The sequence below is a fragment of the Opisthocomus hoazin genome, chromosome 6, assembly GCF_030867145.1.
Source record: "Opisthocomus hoazin isolate bOpiHoa1 chromosome 6, bOpiHoa1.hap1, whole genome shotgun sequence".
Classification (NCBI taxonomy): domain Eukaryota; kingdom Metazoa; phylum Chordata; class Aves; order Opisthocomiformes; family Opisthocomidae; genus Opisthocomus; species Opisthocomus hoazin.
This window is the reverse complement of record NC_134419.1, coordinates 10,947,828-10,972,895: the sequence shown is the minus strand read 5'-3', so window position 1 is coordinate 10,972,895 and position 25,068 is coordinate 10,947,828. Positions and strand designations below refer to the sequence as shown.

At 59.2% G+C, this 25,068-nt stretch overlaps 2 protein-coding genes across 4 annotated transcripts; one reads left to right on the top strand and one right to left on the bottom strand.

The window, feature by feature from the left end:
* Positions 1-1,662: 1,662 nt before the first annotated feature.
* On the bottom strand, positions 1,663-17,948 carry POMGNT1 (protein O-linked mannose N-acetylglucosaminyltransferase 1 (beta 1,2-)). Of its 3 annotated transcripts, none has more exons than XM_075424573.1 (22): positions 17,851-17,948; positions 16,860-17,054; positions 13,622-13,730; positions 13,105-13,220; positions 12,729-12,794; positions 12,176-12,289; positions 11,398-11,515; positions 10,995-11,093; positions 10,361-10,488; positions 9,713-9,783; positions 9,333-9,408; positions 7,805-7,888; positions 7,607-7,648; positions 7,335-7,393; positions 6,715-6,787; positions 6,287-6,415; positions 5,830-5,955; positions 5,610-5,674; positions 5,181-5,225; positions 4,868-5,003; positions 4,386-4,495; positions 1,663-4,110 (listed from the first exon to the last, which is right to left on the bottom strand). In XM_075424573.1, the coding sequence occupies exons 2-22, from the start codon at positions 16,974-16,976 to the stop codon at positions 4,008-4,010; spliced, it is 1,986 nt and encodes a 661-aa protein (XP_075280688.1). In that variant the 5' UTR covers positions 16,977-17,054; positions 17,851-17,948; the 3' UTR covers positions 1,663-4,007. The 3 variants fall into 3 exon arrangements, with proteins under 3 accessions (XP_075280688.1, XP_075280689.1, XP_075280690.1); XM_075424574.1 differs by having other exon boundaries at positions 16,860-17,057; positions 17,851-17,939; XM_075424575.1 differs by lacking the exon at positions 17,851-17,948 and adding an exon at positions 17,287-17,305.
* Positions 17,949-18,191: 243 nt separating this feature from the next.
* On the top strand, positions 18,192-25,068 carry LURAP1 (leucine rich adaptor protein 1). The gene is made up of 2 exons (XM_075424571.1): positions 18,192-18,383; positions 22,324-25,068. The coding sequence occupies exons 1-2, from the start codon at positions 18,192-18,194 to the stop codon at positions 23,011-23,013; spliced, it is 882 nt and encodes a 293-aa protein (XP_075280686.1). The 3' UTR covers positions 23,014-25,068.

Below are 25,068 nucleotides of genomic sequence, written 5' to 3'. Positions count from 1 at the left end.
AGGACCTTGTCCAGGCGGGTCTTGAATATCTCCAGAGAAGGAGACTCCACAGCCTCCCTGGGCAGCCTGTGCCAGTGCTCCGTCACCCTCAGAGGGAAGAAGTTCTTCCTCATGTTCAGACGGAACTTCCTATGCTTCAGTTTGTGCCCATTGCCCCTTGTCCTGTCACTGGGCACCACTGAAAAGTGTTTGGCCCCATCCTCCTGACACCCACCTTTGAGATATTTATAAACGTTTATAAGGTCTCCTCACAGCCTTCTCTTCTTTAGGCTGAACAAGCCCAGATCCCTCAGCCTCTCCTTGTAGGAGAGATGTCCCAGTCCCCTCATCATCCTCATAGAATGCTGCTGTAAACGCAGCAGCTTGCAAACACTGGCTCCTCGAGGCGGGCAAGACATGGTGGGTCTCAAACCCGAGCCCACAGCACCCTGCATGGCTCTGCCCACGGGCATCGTACCCTCGCCTCACCCAGGGCTCCCTGGCAGGGGCTCAGCGCCACAGGGCTGAGGCCGAGGCCTCAACGGGGCTGCCAGGAGGCGAGAGCCTGCTCCGGCACTGCCAAGAGAAGCTCCTGGGACGGGGGCAAAAACCTCTGGCAAGGGGGTGGCCCCTAAAAGCTGTGCCTGGTGCCAGGGAGAGGCTGGCAGCCACTGAGGAAGAAGCCCAGCCCTGCTGCAGGGAGCAGGCGGCAGCTGGTACGGGATGCAGGTTGGGACCAGTCTGTCCCAGTGGGCGACGCTCCCATGGCGGTTTCGTTTGCCCCAGAAACAGGTGCACCCCCAACCTTCCCCAGGCTCCCTGCCCCACGCGGGCATAAACTTGGCAAGGTCTCTCGGGCTTCCTACAAACGTCACCCATGCAGGGCTGACCCAGCGGCTCGGCGGCTGTTTGTCCTCCTGGCAGGACCAAGCCTGCTCCTCACTTGGCTTCACTTCAGCCGTGCCTGCACCCACCCCACGGGGAGGAGCGAAGGCTGCTGCGCTGCAGGGTGGCTTTGCTGGAGGCCCCTCCTGCAGCCCCCGATTCCGCTTTGCCATCCCCAGCCACAGACAAGCAGGGGCTGAACAGCTCGGGAGCAGGGGGGAGGCCGACCCTGGTGTGGCATGACATGAGCTGGAAGGCCTCAGCTCGCACCGTGGCTGGCTGGTGGCCAGCTACAACGCCCCTTCCTCCTGCTGTGGCCTTGGGCAGGGGGTCCTCACTCCAAGACCCCATTCCCCTCAAAGGAAAGAAACCCAAACGCACCAGAGAGGCCTGACAGCTTGCTGCCCTCTCCCCAGGACAAGCGAGGGGACACCGAGCCGGGAGCTACGGGTCTGTGTTTCTCAGGGGACGGCAGCTGGAGGTGCCAGGGGAGAGCACAGGCGCTGGTGATGCCAAGAAAGAGTCCCCAGGCAGCCGGTCAGAGTTTCCATCGGTTACGGAACTGCAGATGGAAGCGATAAAGCTCGAGGAGGAAACAGCTCGCAAACCAGCGCCAGGCACTCCGGCACCGCACGGCACAGCTCGGAGGACCTCTGCCGGCACCGGAGCCGCAGGGCAGGAGCCCGGGGCCACTGCTAGCCCACGGCTAGCCCACCAGCTGGGCAGACACACCGCAGAGGGCAGGTGTCTGTCCTTTCCGGGCCATGCACGAGGCCAGCCATGAAACACACGAGGCTCAACAGCTTTGCAATGTTTACTCTTGAAAAAATAATTTGATTCCGAAAGCGGCAAGCCCTGGGGATGCCCACGCACCCAGCCCTGCCACAGCCACCACACCAGAGCCTTGCTGGAGGAACGGGGAGGGACAGGGAACAGCACCCAGCGGGCCCATCGCTGTGTGCGGAGAGCTCGGAGCCCACCGGGCAAGGCCTGCTGTTGCTGAGCAGGGAGCCATGGCCCCTCGGTCACAGCAGGGTGGGCAGCAGGGAGGGGAACTCGTGTTTAGCCATTCCCTATCTGCAGGACCACCTTCCCCAGCCCCAGGAAGAGCCGGGAGGAAGCCAAGCCCGAGCCCTGCCAGAGAAGAAAAGAGATTTAGTTTCAGAGGGAAGGGAAATGGGGCCTTAGAAACAGAAATGCCAAGGAAAAGGGCATGACAGGGAAGGGCTGTGGAAGCTTTTCCAAAGCAGGGTACGGCGAGTGAGCTGCTTTCCCTGGGAAGAAGCCGGGTCCCTTTCCCATCGCGCCGAGAGCCAGAGCAGAGTCCCAGCGCAGGGCAGCACTGGGGTGGCGGATGAGGGCAGGGCTGAACCCAAGCCCGGTACCGCAGTCTCAGGGGTGCCACCCTGCACCCTCTTGTTCCCCTCCTGCATCCATCCCCTCCCCACCGCTGGGACAGGCACGCAAGGGACCGCGAGGCCGAGTCCCTGGGGTCACACTAGAGCTGTGCTGTGTCCGCACAGGGCTCGTTCTGGCCAAAGAGGAGCAGAGCCCCCAGGTTCACGACTATTCCTACACTGGGCAAGGGAGGCAGGAGGGGAACAGAGGACAGAGTCAGGGCTACAGAGGACAAAACTCCCACAGCTATCCCCACGCTACCTGGGGGTACCAGCTCTCCACCCTGCTTTCCTGCTATCCTCCCCTCCCCATAAGCAATAAATAAATAAGTTAGTGTAGTGTAGACCCCCGACGCTCAGTTCACAGTGAGAAAATGAAGGAGGAGAGCCCCTGCGACCCCGAGGAAAGAGCTGAGCAGCAAATCCTCCTCCCAGGGCCAAGCCAGAGCATAGCATCCCTGCCTGAGGCTGGGGGACCTGGGCAGAGAATGGGTCTCTCGCTGCCGGGATGAGACAGGGAGGTACTCTGAGCAAGGGCTTGGCCCCAGTGGGGGGGGACATTAGTACCAAGTAGCTGTGGGTGGGAGGGGCCCCTGGAGTCCTTCCTCAGGCAGGGGAAGGTGATAAGGATCCCTCCTCCCCTCCATGAGGGGTGTACCACAGCAGGAGAGCCAGGCTGCCTAACCCCGCTCAGCTCACAGCTCCCCTGCTAACAACGTACCACGGTAAGGGTGGGGACTCGGGAACAAACCCCCTCTGCCTTCAGCAAGAGCTGGGGCACCTGGGCAGGGAGGAAGGAGAGACTGGGTACAGTACCACAGGCAAGGACCATGCCAGAGCGCAGCACCTCTCGCTCGAGAGGACCCCAGGCCATCCTGCCCCTGCAGCACGGGGGGATGTCTGCTGGCTGCTCCCTTCGCGCTCTGCAAGGCACTTTCAGTCCCTCGCCCACGACTCGGGGGGCAGGGCTGCTCCCCACAGAGAAGGTGGGTGAGGACGGTCCGAGCCGCAGCACACAGCTTGGTCCGCTTCCATCTACAGCCAGCTCCAGTTCCCAGAACTGCAGGGAAAGGAAAGGGGCACCTGACTGCCCTCCTGCTGGGTATGGGCTCTCCTCTCTCTGTCCACAGCAAGTTTGGCTCCTCTTCAGCATTCCCTTTTGCCTATGAGCTGGGCTGCACCAGTCACTGCGGCCCAAGCAGTGAAGCCGGCGTGCAGGGAGATGCCCAACCCAGCAGAGTCTTCAAGGTGCGTGCATTGTGCAGGAGACAGAAGAGATGCTGGATGATTCCCTCTTCACTGCCGGGTTCACCACCAGGCACGGAGCCAGCCAGGCAAGAGTTAATAAATAACACCCAGCTGGTAGGCTGCAGAGCTTCAACACGAGCATGCTGCCTTCTCAGGACTTGGGGACCAAAAAGGGAAGCAGAGGTGTTTCTTGAGGCCCCCTCTAGCCCCGAACTGAGCATCTCCTTCCTCCAGCCTTGCCCAGCCAGGGGGCAATGGGAGCAGCGTTAGTAAAGAGTCTGTGTTAAAAAAAAAGTTCCTGGGATGGGAAAGACCCTGTCCTGTGCGAGGAAGCGGGAGACCACAACAGGGGCTGGAGAGAGCCTGAGGTCTCATTTTGCAACCTGAAATGGGAGTCCGTGTCCAACCACCAGCCTCCGAGAGCTGCTGCCCACTCTGTCTCTGCACTGCGGAGGTCTCTGTCTTCTCCCCGTCCCCCTCGCTTCCCAGCTGCCAGCCTCACGTCTGCTCTGCTGCAGCAACCACTGGCACTGCCACCGCCCCCTCCTCCTTGGCTGGGGGCTCCATGTAGATCGGCGTCACCGATGAGGGCTTCTTGGACCTGCAGGTGAGGACACTGGATGGGAGCAGGCAGGGGTGGTGGTTTCCCTCAGGACCCCAACAGCACTGCCTGCTTCCCTGGTGTGATCCGCTTCCCACTGGGATATCCTCCAGCCCTGCGCACATATCCCGTCCCCCCTCCCACCACGATGATTCAGCAGAGGGCTGCTACGCCCCATGACTGGGCTGGGACAGAAGCTGGTGATGCAGTGCCCCGGGCAGGGGACAGTGAGGATGGAGGGGTATTACCCAGGTTGCTGTGCCCCCGACACTCACGAGTAGGGGGAGGCAGGGACCCCCACCACGAGGAAGTGGTTCTTCTTGCGGAAGAGCCGCCACAGCCCCTTGTGGTTCCCACGGACGTCCAGGTCCCAGATGTGGAGGCACTAGGATGGTGGGCAGGGAAGAAGAGGCATCAGAGCTTGGTGACCGACACCAGGGCCAGGTGTCCCCTGGCAAGGGAAGAGGCACCAGCCCTGCCCTCACTGGGGCACAGCAGAGAGGATGGCACCTTGACCAGGGCAGCACCCCTCCAGCCACCATCAGTGAGAGAACAGGGGGAACCCGCTCCCATTCCTGCCTCAGGATGGTGGGATTGACTGTCACCTCCAGGTGAGCAATGCAAACATCCAGACAAGCTCAGGCCCTGGGCTCCCACACAGGGAGGCCATAAGACTTATCCCCACCGAGCCAAGCATGTCTCCCAGTGATGCCGAGATCCGTGCAGGGGTGAGGATGGGCCACATCAGGAGCCTCACCTTGGCAAGCTGAGTCCAGGTGGTGAAATCTGCTTCCTGCTCCATCCTGATGAACATGACGTAGACCTTGCCCTCAGTGTCGGGCACAAAGGAGTCCTCGCAGGGGTTCTTGCTGTGGTCCAAGACCTCAGCCTCACTGTGGAACCGAACAGGGAGTGAGAGGGGATCCCACCTCCTCCCTGCTCCCACTGCAGGGTACTTCAGACAGGCAAGCGGTGGCTGGGGCTGCCAGGGCCACCTCCACCCTTTCTTTCGTCCTGGTTGGTTCACCCAGCGTGTCCCATGGTCTCCCAACCTCCCTGCAGGCACTCACCCCAGGAGGCGGTGAATTTCAGTCTCGTAGGCATCCTTCCTCAAGCTGTTGGAGGAGGAGAGAGCACAGAGGTCAGGGCAGAGTCAGACAGTTTGATCGGCAGGGATCATCCCAAGATGATCCAAACTTCAGACTGCCCCAGTGTGATACAAAAAGGCAGGATGGAGCCAATGAATGGAGAGCAGGGATGGCCACATATCCCGGAGGATAGGGCAGCAAAACCACGACCCTTCAACATGCCCGCCAGGTGCACAGGGTGGCCAAACCCAACCTCACAAAAACCACACGGACTCCGCAGTGGAGGCCAGTGTGCTGGGGCTGCAGGTTCTGGCTGTTGTTCCAGCAGAAAGGGAGACGTCCCCAGCACAACGGGACAAGGGTCAGGCCAAGCAACTGCTTCTTCCAGATCTCATTCTGACCAGCACTCACCTCTCCACGTTTTTAAGCTGGACATTCGGAACCGTGTTGAACTTGTGCTTCTTGAAATAGGCTTCCTAGGAGGAAAAGAGAGAGAGGGGAAGGAAAACAGGGTCCAGTAAGGAGTCTGCAGTACTGGGAGGTCACCTCAACCATCCCCGCTACCCGGAAAGCGGGCCAAGTCAGAGCTCAGCACCAGGACGGGGCTTGGGGGCTGAGGGAGGTCGCTCACGTGAAAGTAGCCATTCATGTTGAGCCCCACGATGCCGAAGTGGTAGGAGCGCGAGATGTCAGGGATGATGCACTCCCGGCCCTTCCGCTGCTCGGGCATCCGCATCCACATGTCCCAGTCCCAGAGCTGAGGAGAGGAAACTGCGACTCACGCTCGAGTTTGGGGACATGATTTGGTAGAGTGGCTGTCCAGGGACCTTTTCTGGCTGTCCACACCAGCTCTAGCCCCTTTGGCCCCAGCCTGCCTGGGCTGCTCCAGCCAGCTCTGTGGCTAGGTACGTGGTCCTCAAGTTACCATCTGTCCCACATCCATTCTGCTTGGGCATCCTTCCCAGTAGAAGCTCAGGGAGAGTCAACACCCCTCCAAGAGCTGTACCTACAGGGACTGGGTGATGATCAGGGACTGCTAATGGGCAGAGATGGGGGTGCAGAAGACAGGGTCCCTCTAGGGTACTCACCTTCTCCGGGGTTGGCCACTTTGGCTCCAGCTCGTCCTTGTATAGGCTCTTCCGGAGCACCCAGCCCAGGCCTGGCATGGTCTCCACGCGGTACAGGAGTGAGGGGTCCTCAGCCGTGTGCTCATAGCCCTGCGATTTCAAGGGCAGCACTCAGCACCCTGAACGCACCCCCACCCTGCCAAAACAGGAGGCATCTTGCTCCAGGGGCGCAAGCATGGGGAGCAGGGGACAGCTGCTGGGAAGCACGTGGCAGGAACGGGACGGGGATTTGCAGGGGCATGTCTGAACAGTTCAGGGCTGGGGAGACAGACCCACCTAGGATGATGGTGGGGGTTCACCCTGCTTCACAGACAGAACCTGGACCCCAGCCTGACACGAGAACAACACAGGGCAGAGGTTTCCCTGGTCTGCTGTCCTCCCTGACCCACCTGGTCGTTCCAAGCCGAGATGCAGTACAGGCTCTCGTCCTCCTCCAGAAGGTGTATGGACTGGCTCAGAAAGCTGAGGGAAGAGTTGCCCGGTCCCAGGTCAAACATCCTGCCCCCAGGCAAACCACGGCAAATTCTCCACAAAGGGACACATCACTCCCAACTGCTGGGACTGTCTAACCTATCTCTTGGGCTGCGATGGCTGATGTTGGTGTGAGATCAGGGGAGGGGACCCAAACAAGCTAAGCTACATCTCACCATGGGGAGGGGACAACATTGTCTCCTGCTCCATCAGAGTCCCTCCTCCTTATGAAAAAACTGGAGCCCCAGTAGGTTCTGTCCCTGCGCTCTTGCCATGGGGCAGTGCTAACCATGTGTTTACAGAACAGATCAGTGTCCCCAAAAAGCAAACCAGGAAGAGATCCCAGACCTCAGAGTCACCCTGCACTGAGTGCCAGGACAGTGGACTCAAGACTCTCTGCAGGCAGAGTCCAGCTATGGCTGTTGCCTGGGGACTGCTCAGCCTTGGACAGGTGAGCTACAACATGGCAGGGATCTGGCCTCTCCTGAACAGCCAGAGAGCTCCACCCAAATAGGAGCTCAGGGACCCACAGCTCTACCTGAAGAAGTCAACAGAAATGTCAAGGTCTTCTTCCAGAACCACAGCGAATTTAGCATCCTGTAGAGCAAGGAGAGATGTCAGAAGGATAGGACCAGGACAGACCAGAGACACCAAGCACCGTCTCCTGCCTGTGCTGTTCCGTGCCCCACAGGACCAGTTCCAGCTCCTGTGAGCTGGGGGTCACAGATACCACTCTCCCAGGGAAACCCTGCCCTGTCTTGCTCCCACAGGTGAGCAGCTAGACAGGGCGCAGGCAGAGGTCTTGCTCACCGGGAACAGGTTGAAGGTTGCAGTCAGACTGGCTTTGTAGTGCTACAAGAAAAGACAGATCATTGCCTGTGTTAGCATCACCCCTGAGAGCACAGGGAGGGGTAGCCCAGCACACATGCGGGGCTAAGCCTGCCTCCCTCGAATGCTATCCCAGATCCCACAGAGTAATTCCCCCAGGATTTGGGAAAGGTCTCTCACCTGGGAAACTCTGGCATTTTTAATGCTGATGGGAGTGTGCTGGATTCCTGAGAGGCCAAACAGCTCCACAACATCCATTGGCTCCTGCAATGGAAAGGTACAATGCCCAGCAAATGTGTGGGTCTGGATACGTTCTCCCCGCCCTCTGCCAGTGCCAGCTGCCTGGGATAAGAACATGACTGCAGGATCCCCTGCATGTGGCTGTCCTCTTGGGAGTAAGCGATGCTCAAAATGATGCTGTGCTGTAGACCCCACAGCAAGGAACTCTCCAAAGCCTCCTGGCCCTTCTGACCTTCAGTATCGCCCTAAGTTTGTTAGCCCTGCTAGTCTGCAGACCTAAAGTTGCATCCAAGAACACGAGAGGCCCAAAATTTCCAGTCCCTCTGTGGACAGTGCAGAAAGAAAACAGGTATAGCCAGGAACACCTACTAGCTCCTTAATGTCAAGACCATATCAACTACATTTTCTCTCACGGTTGCCAAGAAAGGGACCTCTCTGACCAAGCACATCCGCACTGGGGTCAGAAGCGATCTGTACTTGTGCTGACACATCTCTGCCTGTAGAAGGCCCCACCAAGGCCTTCTCCATCCCCTTACAGTCCCACCCTAACTCCTAGCCACAAATGAGAGCAGGAGCTCCCACTGCACCAACCATTCCCCCTTTCCCTGGTATCCACCATGGCAGCACAAGCATCCAGGCTGCCCCCTCATAACTGAGGGATGCTGCTCCAGTTGCCATGGCAATGGATGCTGCTATCTTTAACCACTCTGATGTGCTGCAGTAAGAGCCTGCGTAAACACACCAGCTGCCCCAGCCCCACAGCCTGGCAGTGGTGGGAGAGGCCTGCAAGGGAATGAGCCTGTTTCCTTCCCCACCTCCATCACAAGGCGACCAGACAATACCTCACGGGCTGCTGCAGAGAAGATAGCTAGAAAGCTGCTGAGACCTACTACGATCTCAAAGTCCCACAGCATAACCCGCTGCCAGAGAGCCAGGGTTTGCAGAGGGATCCTTCAGGGCTTTCTAAGGTTGAGCTGACAGGAAGGTCTTTGCCCTCTAAAGGGCCAGCTCTCCTCCACTTGGCTGCAGTTTTCACAAGCCTTGTGAAAACAGATTGTTTTGGGTCTCTTCACCTCTTACCAAGAGTGGAGCTGGACAGGCACAGCTGGACTGGTTTGTTCTGCTCCATTCGAGGGAGCTGGATACATGGTGTTAGGCTGGCGATACTCATCAAACAAGAAATGGGGATGGGGCGAGCCCAGCATGACCACCTCATCCCTGCACGCCAGCCCCTTTCTGGCATGGGAATGTCAAGCCCAGGCTTCGGGAAAGGCCAGGGCAGCTTTATCCACACCCATGGCTTGGCTAAGCTGACTGACTTTGCATAGGAGGAGCAGTGTGACCCACAGCAGGAAGAAGGGTGAAGGGGCTTATAGCCTGCCACCCAACCAAGGACTGGGCCAGCACCGCATACTCTCAGCTGGGGGACCAAGGACCCGGCTACAGGAATGTCTGGGAGTGCTCTCACCTCGTAGTACCCATCGATGAAGACTGTGATCATCTGCGGATTGACGCCCTGAGCCGACAGCAAGGAGCGCAGCATCCTGGGGAGAGATCGAAGGGCCTGAGCACAGCACAGCCCCAGTGGGCCCAGGCCATTCAGCAGAGGGTACGGATCCCCTGGGGTGGGGGAAAGTGTGCATGATAAGGAAACAGGACCTGCTACCCCCGGGCTCTTCCCTCTCCCATTGCCAAGGACCCTGGGATCTGTCCAAGCAGGTCTGCCCATGTTGGTCGTACAACTCCAGGAGGAGGCTGGATCCTGCCAGCAGGATGAAGGGGAGGGCTCGGGCCATGCCTGGTCTTGTGGCACGGGGCAGAGAAGCAGTGTCCACTGGAAGTGCTTACCTGTACAGGTAGTTGGGGCGGTTCCCTGCAATAACAGCTACAGGCACATCGAAGACTTTATTGTCTTTGAGCTGGAAGAGAAAAAATGTGTGTGAGTGAGGCTGGAGGAGGCCATGCCACTGAGAGCAGGACCTAAGGGGTAGGGATCGGCCCTGGTGTTGAACAGCAGAGCTGCACAGTCCCACCTCCAGCTCAGGACCACAACGACCAACCAGGACCCCATCCAACACTGCTGGAGACCCTGCCAGCTTCCCTCCTTCATGCCATCTCAGACCCAGCTCCCAAATCCCAACTTGCATCCACCTGGAGATCCAAACTCTGCAGCATTGTGCCAAGGACAGCCCAAAGGCCATCATAGCTGCTCTGTCTCCAAATGTACAAGCTCTGCTGCTCATGCCAAGATCCCTAGAGCCATGGTAACCCAGCAGCTCAGGGCACATGTAGGGCAAGAGAACTTCTCTTTCCCAGCATGACCTGACCACACGTATTCACCTTACCTTCGCTGGGGTTAAGAGCTTGCCCAGGGGCAGTTTTCACCACCCAGCTAGTGCTTAAGGACAGGGGTCTGCATCTGAGCTGCAAACACACCTGGTCCAGCCCAGCCCTCCCTCCTGGAGCCTTCCCTGAATACTCTGCTCCTGCACTCACGGGATCAGGGTTGAACTCAATGGGTGTGGGGTCTTTGCAGCTGCAGACGCTACCATAACCTTCTACTTTGCTGCAGAACCTCTTTCGGCGGCGGTTCAGCTCTGTGTCAGGCCAATGGCACTCAGCATCTGGAGGCACCAAGGAGAAAAAACAGACTGCTCGTCCCCACGGCCACCCCTCGTGTACTCAATGCTGCACTGCCACACAGACAGCTCTCCCTGGGCTCAGCCATCACCAAGCCAGTCTTTATTACTATGAACAAGCAATACTTCTGGATGCAGGATATAACCACAGGAGCCATTCAGAAGCCATCCCATCCCCTCTCTGAGCAGCAATGGGCCATGTTCAAGGGCAACAGTCAGAAAATACTGGACCAGACCTGGTTTGGAGAGGTGACAAATGGCCAGACCATGTCCCCACTTCCCTATCCTCACCCTTTTCAACAACCATGCCTGCAATTGCCACGAAAGCAGGAAAAAAAACCAGCTTGCCCCACGTTAGAAGTTACCATCAAACAGCCTTAAATCCGTCCCGAGATGTTGCCAACAGAACCAGGCTTTGACTCAAAACGAAGAGCAGCAGGCAGACATCTCCCAGAGACACCTGGCACCGCAGAGCAGATCTTACTTCCTACCTTCCACGGATGTCAGATGAACTTCTGTCTTCAGCAGTACAGGGTCACCCCACGTCGAGAGGGCAGGTGACTTGGCGTGCTTCTCCCCGTACACTTCCCCTGGAGCAGGGACACAGGGTCAGAACTGTCCAGAAGGGCCCATCCCCGCTGCATCAAGGTGTGACCAGGGGCTGTAGCTCAGGGTGGCAGTTTGGCACTTTTCCCACTGGCTTCTGATGAGCTGCTGAATGGACATGTTCTGCCTCCATTCCATTCCAGCCCTCACCCCCAGGAATGGAGCTGCTGCTCTCTGTGACTGGATCCCTGCTCATACAGCGTGTTGGGGATGGGCTGGGTTTGTCTTCAGCTGGCTTCTCCCCAAAAAAGGAGTCATGAACCCTCTCCCAGCCTGTGTTAGACTCACCTCCCTTCTTCCCCACAAATGTCCACATGTCTCTCCAGCTCAGGAATGGTGCAACTTGGCTCCCTAGGCTTTTCAGGACATTCTTGGCTGTGTCCTTGAGGTGAAAGGAGCCTTCATCCTGGAACAAAACACAGCCCTGCAGCTGAGGTCTGGCTGATGATGCAGGCAAGGAAAGCCTCCCACGAAAGGGGTATCGGGCCCACTCCTACCCTCGAACCAGCTGATCCAGAAACCTTCAAGAGCAGGTTCCTAAGGTCTCTGTGTCACTAAACCTGCCGGTGGCTCCATCATGACTCACAGGGAGGTCAGAGGAGTCATAGACTCCTTCCTTGAGACCAAACTGTTCTAAAGCAGGGCCATGTGTTCAGCAACACTTCACACAGCTAAACCCGAAACCTGGAGGAAGCACAGTGTTACTCACACAGCAGCCCAGAGCCAGCATAGTCCACAGTGCCCTCCCTAAAGCCTGGCACTGGGACCCAGAAGAGTCCCACCACACCCTTGTATTTCCTCATGTCCACTCTCTATCTAACCTCTTGTTTACTGCTGCAGGCTCTGATACATCTGCTTTTTGCTCTCTGGCCTTGCTGGGCTCACAGTGGTATCTGTAGTAACAATGTGGAGTGAGAGGACAAGTAAGGTGATCTAGTCAGGGGGGCATAACATGTGACTTTTAGTCCTGGGAATGCCTGACAACATTCAGGAGGCAATTGCCCAGAGGAGCTTTAGGGCGTCCTGACTCAAGGTGTCTTTTTCTTTTGAGAGTAAGGTCACATACCTTAATGGTGAAGATCAGGATCCGGCCCCGGGCAATCATGTTGAGGAAAAGTACCATGGCTTCATCCTCATGGGGAGAATAGGTGTCAAAGACCCTCTTGGCCATCACGTGACCCTGTTGGTATTCAAACGTCAGATGCATCTTAAATGCTACATGGCCAGGACATGCAGAATTATGGAAATCTGTCCTGGAAGCCGCAGTCCCTGAATAACATGATGAGCTACTTCTCTGGTATGCTAGGGAGCTAGTCCCTAGGCAAATTCAGCCCTTGGGCCTTCACACAGGACATGAAGTGTGCTGAGGTCCATGGGACAGCGTTACCCAACCTCGCAACTCCTCTCCTGCCTGCTGCCCAAGGACAGCTTGGCAAGCACAAGAGAAACACTGCAGGGACCCTCTGGGTGACCATGTCGTGCTCTGGAAACTGCAGGCAAGCAAACACTCGGGGACTTCTCTCCTGGCTGCTCTTTGCCTCATGCACCCAAGAGCTGAAGAGCAAGGACAAACACTGCCCGGTAAGGAAGACAAACGCAGACATGCGGGGATGCTTTACCGTAGCTTGATTTAAGACGATGACGTGGATCCCTCTTCCCTGCTCCCGGGCCTCATCTTCCAGGACCTGCAAGCGGAGAAGCAATGAGAACCACACACCAAGGCCTCTTATTCCCTGCCCATTCAGCACAGCAGAATGCCCAAACAAGGGGCAAATCTCCCTCCTGTGACATTTTGGCTTTACTCATGGCAGTGATGGATGCCAGAGTAGACGACAACGTGGGACAACACCTCCACAGTCCTACAGGCAGGAGGAGGATCCCATCTTGAGCTTCTTGCCAGCCACAGAAGCACTCTCACCACCCACTGCTTGACGCTTCACCCATTCAGCTCCACCCACCCTCTGCTCACAGGGACACTCAGCACCCGTCACTTACTGTTGTCCCATCCACAGCCACGTAGACCTTTGACCGGCTGGAGTATACCTCGACATCCAAGACCTTCTTGTTGCTGACAGGGTGCCTAGGGGCCTCCACATTCAGCATCTCGTCATCTACAGGGGAGAAATGCCCAGTCTCAACCAGCCAAGGCACCTCTGGCTTGTCCTTGCTTGGCACCAGCCCAGCCAAGCCTCCAGGAGGTCATGTCCACCAGATATCCCAGCCCACCAAGCCATGGGGCAGAATCTATGGGGGCAGCAGGTAAGGGGAATCCAACAGGGCAACGGGTCTGGCCCCAGCTACGCCCACACAGACTTCTGCAGCCAAACGTGCTGAAGCCTTGAGTAGACAGACCAGGAATGGGAACAGCCTTTCTATTCACTTTTATTAAACCCACATGCACGGATCCGTCTTTCGTGCTGTGGCTGCTCACAAGTTTGCCCTGACTTAAAAGAAATACTTTCCTCTCTTTGGTTTCCTTGCTTTCAAAGAAAAGCAAGATGCTGCCCCTCACCGTAGTCCTGTGCAGACTCCTCTTCCTCCTCATAAGCAGCTCTCCTGGTGTCCAAGATCAGCTTGATGTTCACAATTACAGTCACAAGCAGGAAAAGCACAGCACCTGTCTGCAATGCAATATGCTTTGTGTTACCAACTTGTAAGTAACAAGCCAAAGATCAGGCCACCTCCCTGGCAGAAGGTGCAGGGCACCCCAAGGAGATCTTGCAAGGGATCATAAGCATCTATCATTTCTCCTGTTTTCTTCTGGGAAAAGGCAAAGAGAAGAAATATCGGTGACTGAGTTTTAGAGTGAAATGCTTTCACCAGCTGGAGAGCACTGAACTCTTGATCCATGAGAATTAACCCACTTCTAATGTCTCCCTGCTTCCAGATTGGCGAGCAGATTGCTGCTAAAGTACTGCATTGAGGTTGAGGGTCTCTGTGTGCAAAGAGTTTGGTAACTCAGAGTTACAGCTCCCATAGTAAACTTAACCTCTGCCTCTCCTGCAGCATCGCTACTGTCGTCTCTCCCTCTGCAACCAGAGGATGTACCCAGGGTATTCAGAGGGAGAGAGATGCTGTGGGACTAAAGCAAGGCAAAGGCAAGAAGCTGAGGTCTGACTTCAGGAAACTGCACTGTGGCACAGGCTGCAGAGAACAGCCGGCAGCCTTCCTGTCTGCAGCAAACCAAGGCAACCTGTGTGGATGCTGACACACGGGGCTATGGGAAGGTCCAGGGGCTACGCAGCTGCCCATGAGAACTCCCAACACAAGCATCACCATTTTCCACGGCCCTGTCACTCCCAGACTAAGGGGAGGGAGGAAAAGACTGCCACATTTCTACAAGCACCTGTCTATTTATTAAAATGCATTTTGTTTTTCCTCTTCCCCAGTTTCAGCCTTTTTCCTAGTATTTGGACCCAGCACAAAGGAGAATTGTTTGCCAAAAGGACCTCTTCTGAGACACAGTCACACAGGAAAGCTTGGACCACCAACATCCCACTTTGGGAAGTGATCTGCCTGCAGGTGTAAGCTGCAAGAGCACGTCTAGCCACGGCCAAGAGGATGGTCTTAGAGCTGCAGTGCTGGCTAGGGATGCAAGATGGCCTGGGTTGAAAGACAAGGCCTCAGCTGAAGCAATTTCTCTTTACTTGACCCAGGCAGCTTTGTAACCCAGAGCCCTGGTGCTTCTTCATGGTGGCAAGGTGACAGCAGCACGCAGTGGCTGTGGAGCTCTGCATGAGGACAAAGTCTGTGCCCAGCAGCCACAGCCCTGCTCTTGGGCTGAGGAACAGCTCTAGCAGAGAGCCCAAAAGCTGCCCTGGACAGTCACTTGGCAAGAGAAGGCTTTGCTGTTGGATTTAAGACACAGAGCCCCAAGCACCCATTACCCTCAAAGCTAACACCGCTGCAGGCCTCCCCTACCAGCCTCCATGCCAGAAGGGTCCGTCCAGCTCATAGCAGAGCCACTATGGAGGCCCACATCTGATCACTACGTGCTGCTGACAGATTGCTGTGGCCCTTTGGCCGAGCCGTGCTATGGATGTACCAGGTGGTTTCCCCCAGCCACGCAAGCTCAGGGTCCTGCTAACTGGAGCATCCCAAGACTCAGCAGGGAGATGTCACAGCAACCAAGGGAGAGCAGGGGAGAGGTTGGTAGAGGCTGCTCATAGCCTGGTACCCCAACAAGGGGATGTTGAAACAGGTCTTGGGTGGTTTTGAGACTCTTCCCTTGCCCCTCAACCCCCCAACAGCTTGCTTCCTAAAAATCTGTGCCTTTTGCAGCTCTAGGCCCCTTGATTCTCTGAGGTCTGGTATGGGGTTGAGATCACACACAGGCCTGCCCTTGTTGAGAAGCACTAAAAGGATCCCCCCTCCACCTGGACAGCTATTGCCTCAAAGCTACAGGATGCTGTTACCTCTGCTAAGCAGCCAAATGGGTTCAAGAAGTAACTGAGGAAGAGGAAAATGAAAAAAAAGCAGCAAGACAAGAGATGGACAGGTAGGAAACACTATAATATAAACACCACTATGGCATTTTGGCTTGTTGATTTGCTGATGACTTAGAAGTATGAGCACCTTTTGAGATCTGTGCACAGAAAGCTTTTAATCAGGCAGGAACAGAGTCCTAGGCTCTCAGTGAGGAGCAGGCTGTGCCCGGGGGCCAGCAGCAAGGCCACCTTACCAACTTGCCCAGACCTTCCACACTGGTCCGTACTGGAGAGGCAGGGAAGCAGCCCCACAGCCCAGGTGACCTGAGCAAACAAGGCATGAGCAAGCAGGACCAGCAGCTGAGTCTAGCAGGGTTGGCTTAATCAGAGCTGCTGACAGAGGCTCAGGCACTGTAGACCTGGCCACTCCATAGCTGCAGCTCTAGTTTACATACTTTAAGCTCAATTTTCATCTGTGTTTTAGGCCACAGCAGTACCATGAAAGAGAGAGATGACAGCAGACAGGCTGCCTCCAGTGCAATGAGCAATGCCTACCTGAAAGACCAGGCCTGTTCCCAAGCCCCAAGCACCCCGGATGACGCAGGACTGAGCAGTCTCCTTCCCCAGGAAGGTGAGCCTTCGTCCTCCCAGGCACACACAAAACCCTCCCCTGCTCCCTCCCACAGAAACCAACTGCCAGATTTCACCAAGCTCTGCTCACCTCAGGAACAGCCCCTCTTCTTCAGCTCGCTGCCATGGGGCCAAACCGTTCCTGTCCTTGTGTCCCCAGACACCCCCAGGATGCTGGCTCCACCAAGGATGAGCTGTTTCACAGCACAAGCAACCAAGCCTGCGGCTTTCCCAGACACCAGCTGCCTCTGGAGCACGAGATCCCATTACTCAGCCCTATTTTCTCTGTCCACCTGCTGTGCCTTATACCAGCTTTAATTTGCAAACCCAACGGGAAAGGGGTGGTTTCCCAGTGCAGGCAGAGCCCTGCTCCACTCGGCATGTGTCCAGAAGCAGCAGGGGAGGAACTGGTCAGGTTTCTAGCCGAAAGCCTCCCAATTATTGTATCTCTTACCATAGCCGCCCAACAGGTCCATTTGCAGCTGGAAGAAGCTGCTAGACGTGGCAGACCCTTCCACACACGGGCACAAAGCCACTGGATGTAGCTTTCTGGGGGACCAGTTATGCCTCCCTAGCACGTTAGGTTACCTAGGACTGCCAGCAGACTCGCCTCCACCCACACAGCAGCTCCATAAGCTCGTAAAACCTATAGATTATCCTCCCTAATCCACCACAGGCCTGCAGCTGACTCACCTGGCACAGCTTCCGCAGCGCACGCTGGTTCATCAGCTTGTACTTCCAGGCAAGGTACCAGCTCCGCTTCTTGTGGGGCTTGACGACGGGGTTGGGTTTCCACTCATCCATAGTCATGGGGGCTGTCACGGGGGCAGCCGCGGGGGGAAGGGGTCAGGATGTGCTCCACTCCGCTCCCGTGTCCATCGGGACTCCCTGCTGGGGCGGGAAGGGCACAGGGTGAGGGAGGCAAGCGCCTTCAAACCTCCTCCCCAGCAAAGACAAGGCCTGGCACAAGCGGCGGCCGAGAATGGCACTCAAGTACCACACACAGAAGCCCCACAGAGCCCCCCTGCCTGCCAGCACCCCCAGCCCCGCAGAGAGCGATCCAGGAGACCAGGTTTCACTGGAGGACTGTACGCAGGGCGACAGCAGCCCTTGAACTCACGGGCCAGTGAGGACCTGGGCTGCAGGCCAACCCCTTAGCGAGGCTGCTGCGGTGTGGGGGGTCCGCTCGCACCCTCTGGAAAAGAAACGCGGCCAAGAGGCCGGAGCCGGCGGCAGGGCCCGGACTGGCAGGCGTTATGGAGGTGCCGCCACCGGCCTGGTGGGTCCCTGGCGGGGACAGGCACCCTCCCCACTCGCAGCAGTGGGGCTGCGAAGTGGCACCACCCCCCCCGGGGCGCGATGCGGGGGCCCGGCGGAGCCAGGGGCCTGGCTGGGACACGGGCCTCCCGCAGCGGGGCTGGGGACCGCACAGCAGCCTCCCGAGCGGGGGGAGCAGGCCCGGGGGGCCCAGGGCCCGCCGGGGAAGGACCAGAGGGAGGAGGCGGGGACCGCAGAGCGACCCAGGGCTGCGGGGAGGGGTCGCGAAGGGGACCCAGGCGCTCTGGGCGGGGGGCGGGAGAGCCAGGCGGCCCGGGGAGGGGAGGGAGGCAGGCGCTTGGGGAGCGCGGAGAGCCCGGGGGCGGGCGGTGCGGCCTGGAGGGTGCGTGCTGGCCGCGCTACTCACGGTCTGGGCGGGGAGGCCGAGGCGGGGCCTGGCCGGGCTGGGCCGCGCTGGGTTGGGTTGGGCTGGGCCGGGCCCGGCTCGGCGCTGTCTCTCCGCGAGCCCTCAGCGCCGGCGCCGCTTCCGGCGCCGCAGGGGCGTGGCCGGCGCCAGCTCCGCCCCTCCTCCCAGCGCCGCTCTGCGCTCCCCGGCGGACCTCGCTGCTCCCGCCCGGCAGCCGGGTGGCGGCAGGTGGAGGCGAGGGGCGGGGCCGGGGGCGGGGCCGTCGCGGCGGGGCGGGGCCGGGGCGCGGGCCGGGGTGACAGCGCGGCCGCCGCCCCGCGCGGCGCCGCCGCCCCGCCCGCATGGAGAGCGGCGGGGAGGCGCTGCCCGCCGACCTGCGGGAGCTGGCGGGCAAGGTGGGGCGGCGGCCGCCCGCCGGGCTGCTGCGGGGGCTGCGGGCCGAGGCCGCCCCCGCGCCGCCGCCGTCGCCGCCGCCCGCCCGCGGCGCCCGCCCGCCGCTCGCCGACCGCCTCCGGGCGCTCCGCCTCGAGCTGGTGAGTCCCGCGGCACCGGGGGCACTGCTGGCCACCCCCCCCCCCCGGTGACTGCCTGCCATCCCCCCCGGTGACTGCCTGCCACCCCCCCGGTGACTGCTGGCCATCCCCCCAGTGACTGCCCGCCGCTCCCCCCGATGCCTGCCCGCCGCTCCCCCCGGTGACTGCCCGCCATCTCCCCCCCCGGTGACTGCCCGCCATTCCCCCCCCCGGTGACTGCTTGCCATCCCCCCGGTGACTGCCTGCCACCCCCCCCCTCCTAGTGACTGCCCGCCGCTCCCCCCGGTGACTGCCTGCCATGCCCCCCCCGGTGACTGCCTGCCATTCCCCCCCCCCCGGTAACTGTCTGCTGTCACTCTGGTAGACTGGGTCCCCCCCTGGCAACTGCCTGCCGGCCCCCTGATAACTGCCTGCTGACCCCCCCCGTAACTGCATCCCCCCCCCGGTAACTGCCTGCCATCCCCCCCGGTAGGCTGTATGCCCCTTGTAACCGCCCCCTAATAAGTGCCCCGTGCTCTGCCTGCATTTTGGGGACACCCCCCCGCCTTTTGCTCTTTCCTGTATAGGCTGACAGCCCCCAGTTTGTACCGCTCCCTGGCCCATGCACTGTCCCCCCCGGGGTCCCACGGACCCCCCTGCCCACCTCCGTCCTGCCCCTCTCACCCCATGCACTCCCCTGGCGCTGGCTCCGGTGGGGACCAGGGTGCACTGGGGATTGGGATTTAGGGCAGGGACCTTCGCCAAGGGCATGGTGTTGGGTCCCCGTGCCCCTTCCCCGGGGTGTCACCGCCTGGGTGACAAGGCACAAGCATCACCGGCAGCTTTCCTGGGGTTCGCTCCCCGCTGGGGCTTCTCCGGTGGCTTGTAAAGGGCTGGGCTCCAGTGAGGCCTCTCCCGGGGACCGTGGGAGTGCCGGCGGAGGGAGCAAACGCTGGCGATGCCTTCGCCCTTGGGAAACGTGGCGAGATTGGGCAACGGGTGCGAGCGCTGCGGGGGGAAGGGACTCTCCCACACACAGACAGACGCGCCGAGCCGGCGGGAACGAGCACCGTTTCCATAGGGAAACAGGGTAAATATGCCGGCACCCGCGCCTGCCGCCCGCGGGGCTGGGCACCCACCCGGACGGAGTCCTCTGCATCCATGCTTCGCCCGGCTCAATATTCCCCATCGGTGTCAAAGCTTTCGTCCTCCCTCTGCCGCCGGATTCCAGGCTGCACTCTGACCGGAGGAGAAAGGTCTGCGAGCCCCGGGTTGCTCGGAGGAGGAGGAGGAGGAAGCAGCCATGGTGTTTGCCCTGCCCGGGTGCAGGCAGGGTCAGCCCATGGTCTGCAAGGCCCGGCTTTGGCTGCGCATCGGTAACCTCGGCTCAGAAAGGCTTTTCCTTCCTCTGCCCTGGCTCTTCTTGCCGGTCGGCGAAGAAGCAGGGACACCTCGCACCCAGGTCAGCAGCCTGGGAACAGTGCCTGGGTGCCCAAAACCCAGCACGGGGCTCCCCGCGTCTCCCCGTCCCCGTGAACAGGAACCGAAATTCCCCTCCCAGCAGCAGAGATCAGCAAACCCAGTGCTCGGGGGAGAAGCCGGCCTGCGAGCGGGCGGTGGGAGGAGGAGATGGCAAATTCCTGCTCTCACCTCCTGGTCCAGGAAGATGTATTATCCCTAGGGCTAGATGTCTTCAAGGGAGAAGGTGCCTGCAGGTTTCTTGCGTGCTGGGGAGGGGGATGCTCTCCCCCCTCTGCCTGCCCCTGGAGAGGGTGAGGAGGAGTGTGACCGTCCCCTGTACGGCTGCTCTTGGTACGAGGTCGGTGCGGTGTCCCCATCACCACGTCTGGAGGGATATGGGGAGCAGCTGGAGCTAGGTCTCCTCCCGCTCTATCCTTGCCTTGCTGGAGAGGGGGTTTCTTGGGGTGCAAGGAGGGGGGCTGGCCTGAAGTAGTGGCAGATCGACAACCAACTCTTTCCAGCAAATGATACGGAGAGCGGGGAGTGTTTCCCCACATGGCAGAGAAGAATGGGGAACCCCCCCCATCAGGGGTTCCCAGCCTTCCTCCTCCCGCCTCTTCTCCCTGCCAAGGCCAGAGGCTTTAGCAGCGCGTGCGGAAAAGTCCATTGTAGGCAGTTTTTGAAATAACTTGCCTAGAAAGGAAGTTTCTGCACTTCAGAGCTGGCTCCTACCCCAATCTGGGCACGTCGCTGCTATGTTTTCTTTGAATCCAGTTTGAGGAGCGCGGGGAAGGGATGGGGGGAGGGGGGTGCCGTCGGGTTTTTACAAATCTTTGCCCCTTTTTTTTTTTTTGCGTCCTCTCGACTGAGAGGCCTCACGTGCCGAAACCCTGGCTGGAGTTTTCCCAGGCCCCTTCCTCGGATGCTTCTGTTGCTGAGGCTGCTGTGGGATCGGAGACGGGGGTCTCGAGAGACTGGCGGGTCACCCGTGGGCGGGCGGGTGACTCTGAGGGCACCGGATCCTGGGGACCGGGCGTGAGGCTTGGGAACCATCCCGGGGGACCCTGTGGGTTTCCGCCGCAGCTTGCTGGTGCCGAGGACGGGGTGTGTTTGTGAACAAACCCGTGGGCATCCGCAGCTCCCGGGCTGCCCGTACCTGTCCCGCAACGGGTTTCTCTCCCTCTCCTCCTGCTGCCGCTTATTCCCTTTCCTGGCAAAATATTTGCGTCCCGCGCAGGGGAAATCCAGTGGCTTTCGGCGGCCAGTATCACACAGACAGGAATGTCTTGGCACGCGGGGCTTTCCGTTAGGAAAACAGATGTTTCTGCAGCAACTGAAGTTTTGCAAAGAGCTTCCCCCGGCTCGGAGGGGCAGGAGTCGGCGAGGCGAGCGGTGTGATCAGCAATGCCTGTCCGCCCCCACCGTCCTCCCCCGTTTTGGGAGTGATTTGGGTCTCAGGCTCCAGATCCTGCTGTGTCGTGTTGTCACCAGGCTTAGAGCAGACCCTGGAAGGAGGGAAGTAAATGCATGAAGGGACCTGGCTGAAACAATCAAGGGAGGTGCTGATAGTCCAGCCAGGTCTGAGCAACGTCCTGGCATGTTCCTGCCTGGTCCTTCCTGCTCTGCCTCCCAGGGCTTGGGGGATGCTCTGGGCTCAGATCTGCATCCAGCACCTCCAGTTCCTTGCTTACCCCTGTCCCCATAGGAGACAGTGACAGTTGCCCCATCTGGAGTGCTCCGTCCAGTTCTGGGCTCCCCACTTCAAGAAAGATGGGGAACTACTGGAGAGAGTCCAGTGGAGGGTTACAAGGATGACGTGGGGACTGGAGCATCTCTCCTACAAGGAGAGGCTGAGGGAGCTGGGCTTGTTCAGCCTGAAGAAGAGAAGGCTGAGAGGGGACCTTATAAATGCTTATAAATATCTCAAGGGTGGGTGTCAGAAGGATGGGGCCAAACTCTTTTCAGTGGTGCCCAGTGACAGGACAAGGGGCAGTGGGCACAAACTGAAGCAGAGGAAGTTCCATCTGAAGAACTTCTTCCCTCTGAGGGTGACGGAGCCCTGGCACAGGCTGCCCAGGGAGGTTGTGGAGTCTCCTTCTCTGGAGATATCCAAGACCCGCCTGGAAAACGTCCTGTGCAGCCTGCTGTAGGTGACCCTGCTTCGGCAGGGGGGTTGGACTAGATGATCCACAGAGGTCCCTTCCAACCCTGAACATTCTGTGATAAGGGCCCTGGATTTATTTCCCTGAGGGGGTTGGTGGCCGGTGTGCGCCATAAATTGTTGGTCCCTGATGGTCGTGTCCCCAGGTCTTGGGCAGGGTCCCCTGAGATGGTTCCCTTCAGGATGTTCCCCCATGCCATGCTGTTCACCAAGCAGTCTGGGAGACCTTCAGCCACGATGGTGACACCTCTGCCAGGGTGTGCTGGGACTCGGGTCCCTTGTCCACCAGGGTCACCTTGGTCCCCCCCAAAACCCTTGTGCTTTCTGTCTCCCTGCCAGGCTTATCTGCGAGCGGTCGACGTGAAGATCCTGCAGCAGCTGGTGGTGGTGAATGATGGCATCGAGGCAGTGAAGTGGCTGCTGGAGGAGAGGAGCACGCTGACCAGCCGCTGCAGCAGCCTGGCCAGCAGCCAGTACAGCCTGGTGGAGAGCCAGGCGGCCTCGCGGCGGGGCAGCTGGGACAGCCTGCAGGACCCCAACGACAGGCTGGACAGCATCTCTGTCGGTAGCTACCTGGACACGTTGGCCGATGACATGGATGAGTATTCCCAAAATGCCGCTGAAACCGCCACCGCACCCGTGCCGGGCAGAGCCCTGGTGAGGGCGGAGCAGGATTGGGTCAGGATGGACCCCGAGAGGGGGCTTGCAAAGCAAGAGAAGGGCAGAGCGGAGCACGAGTGGCCCCACGTGGACCTCTCCCCACCCGGGCTGCCCCAGGATCACCGGTTTGCTAAGGAGCCCCAGGTGGCCAACGGGTATTTGGGCCAGCAGCCGCCTTCTCTGGAGCCGGGCAGAGACACCAAATTACCATCGGGGACTGGGGAGAGGCTGGGGAAGGGGAACCCGGGTGGGAAGGCTCGGAAAGCCGAGGCTGACCTCGAGAACTGCAAACTGAACAGCAAACTGCACCTGGAGTACGATGCCCACTGGCGCTGGCTCCAGTCTCAGGACGATGTGACCTTCTTGTAGCCCGTGGCCACACCTTCCCAATCCAGCTCTCCAGTCTGCTTCACTTGTCTCTGCTTGGGAGAGTTGGGGTGGCTGGGGAGGGGGGATGGGCTGGCTTGGTGGTGTTGCACCGTTCCTCTGACCCCCCGTCAGTGTTTGGCCCTAAGGGACAGGGTGCCCACCCTGCGGTGAATTTCTGGGAGAGGCGGGATGAGAAGGGTCCCTGTAAATTTAACCCTTTGCTCTGTGGGGGTGCTTGCAGGCGGCTGGTCACTCCTCTGTTGTCCTAGATGTTGGTGGTGGGGAAGGGTTGGTGGGGAAACCTGGGACAGCGGGACTTCTGGGACCTCTTCCCTCCAATCCTCAGCCTCCTGTCTGCAAAAACTGGGGACCCTTCCCTCAAACCGGCTACCCAGGGAGGACAGGAGATGCTCCCATGCGTCTGCAGCTCAGTGGCACCAGTATGTCTGGTGCGAGGTGCAGGGCAGGACCACCAGCAAGGCATCCCTGTGGGATGTGCTCGTTTCCATTATCGTCTTCAAGGCCAGTGTCCATCTAGTGTAGAGTTGACCTGGGGCACCTGGGTTTTGGCCGCAGGCACATGGTGGATGCTAAAACCCTCTACCCTGCATGTGAAGCCCTGCCTGGTTTAAACACCTCCATGAAGCCAGTCTGAAGCGTGATCAGGGCGGTCACTGTAGCTGCTCTCGTTGGGCTGGGGAGCCTTCATCTGTGCCCTGTGGAGGAAGGATGATGGCGCAGGTTTCCCTTCCTCATGTGATTACACAAGAAGGGCAAAGCACTAGGTGGGAGATGGAGATCCTGAGTGGAGATCCAGTCCTCCCAGTTTGTTCTAGACTGTCTTCCACCTCGCGACCAAGTCCTGCAGAAACCCTGGGACGTGGCAGCGTATGGCCAGAGCATATGGCAGAGCCTGCAGAGCTCAGACTCAGAAAGGCTCGTGCTTTCCCCTCACGCAGTGCGATGGGGATGACGGCTGGGATTCTCCATCTGTGTCATGAATAGCACCAGTTCTCTGCCCCCTACCAGCAACCAGAAACATGAGGCTCCTCTGCTGGGGTGGATTTGCAGCGACCCTGCCCTGAAGACATCTTCTCTGCCCATTTAGCCTTGGCTTCTGCCTGTGCCTTTTACTGTCCGCCCACCATGCCTCCCAGCACACCGCTCGCTGGCTTGTAGAGCATGGCTTGCAGCTGGAGCTGTCTGTGAGCTTGGGCAGGACCTGCTGCCTTCCCCAGACGACACGGGGAAGGACCTGGGCATCCTGCAGTCCTCTGCTTCAAGGAGAGGGGCGCTTCCACACATGTGGACAAGCCTGGAGGGTTGTGGTTTCACAACTCGTGGGTGCATCTGTCCCCAGCCGAGTACCATGATGGCTTTTGTCTCACCGTGGTGCTGTCATTCCCCTGCCTGCGTGGGTCACAGCCTGGCTCTTTCCTTGCTGGGGTGGTGGGATTGGGGACAACATCTCCTGATGGCAATGGGAAGCCAAGAGAGAGGGGCGACCTGGCTCCGGCTCTTTCTAGATGCGAGATGGGAGCTGGCCATGGTTAGGAAGGTGGTTGGGGGCACGACAGGTTCAGCTTTGTGTCTCTGAAGCAGCACCTTCAATGGCAACTGCCCTCTGTGATGAGACCCCTGAGCACCTTCCCTTCCCCTGCAGATTCTCAGGGCTTCCCTGGATGGACATGGAGAGCAGGACAACATCTAAACTCCCAGTGACGGCACCTGCCAAGGACTTGGGGGAATCCCAGCAAACCGGGACTGTGTTGCCCTGCGCGAGCGTCCCGCATGCCTGCCCCGAGCAGCCATGCTTGGCTTGCTGTCACCAGCGAGCAGCTTGTGGCTCCCTGCGTGGCTCTGCCGCTGCCACTGGGCCGCCATGTACTCCAAGGCTGGCTGTCGCCCAAGACTGGCTGTCCCCTGCTTTTCTTCTAGCCCTGCATGCCACAAATCAGCTGAGGGTCCCGGGGGGAGAAGGGGTAAGTCCTCCAGCGCTGTTAAAATCATTCTCGACAAAAAATAGCTGGCTTAATAAATACATTTCTCCCAGGC

What these genes read in the sequence shown, in the direction of transcription:
- POMGNT1 (XM_075424573.1), bottom strand. Translation starts at nt 16,976, where the DNA reads ATGACTATGGATGAGTGGAAACCCAACCCCGTCGTCAAGCCCCACAAG. An exon ending in CGCTGCGGAAGCTGTGCCAG is followed by an intron (nt 13,731 to 16,859) that starts GTGAGTCAGCTG and finishes ATTGCATTGCAG; the next exon opens with ACAGGTGCTGTGCTTTTCCT. An exon ending in TCTCGGCTTGGAACGACCAG is followed by an intron (nt 6,416 to 6,714) that starts GTGGGTCAGGGA and finishes TTGAAATCGCAG; the next exon opens with GGCTATGAGCACACGGCTGA.
- LURAP1 (XM_075424571.1), top strand. Translation starts at nt 18,192, where the DNA reads ATGGAGAGCGGCGGGGAGGCGCTGCCCGCCGACCTGCGGGAGCTGGCG. An exon ending in GGGCGCTCCGCCTCGAGCTG is followed by an intron (nt 18,384 to 22,323) that starts GTGAGTCCCGCG and finishes TCTCCCTGCCAG; the next exon opens with GCTTATCTGCGAGCGGTCGA.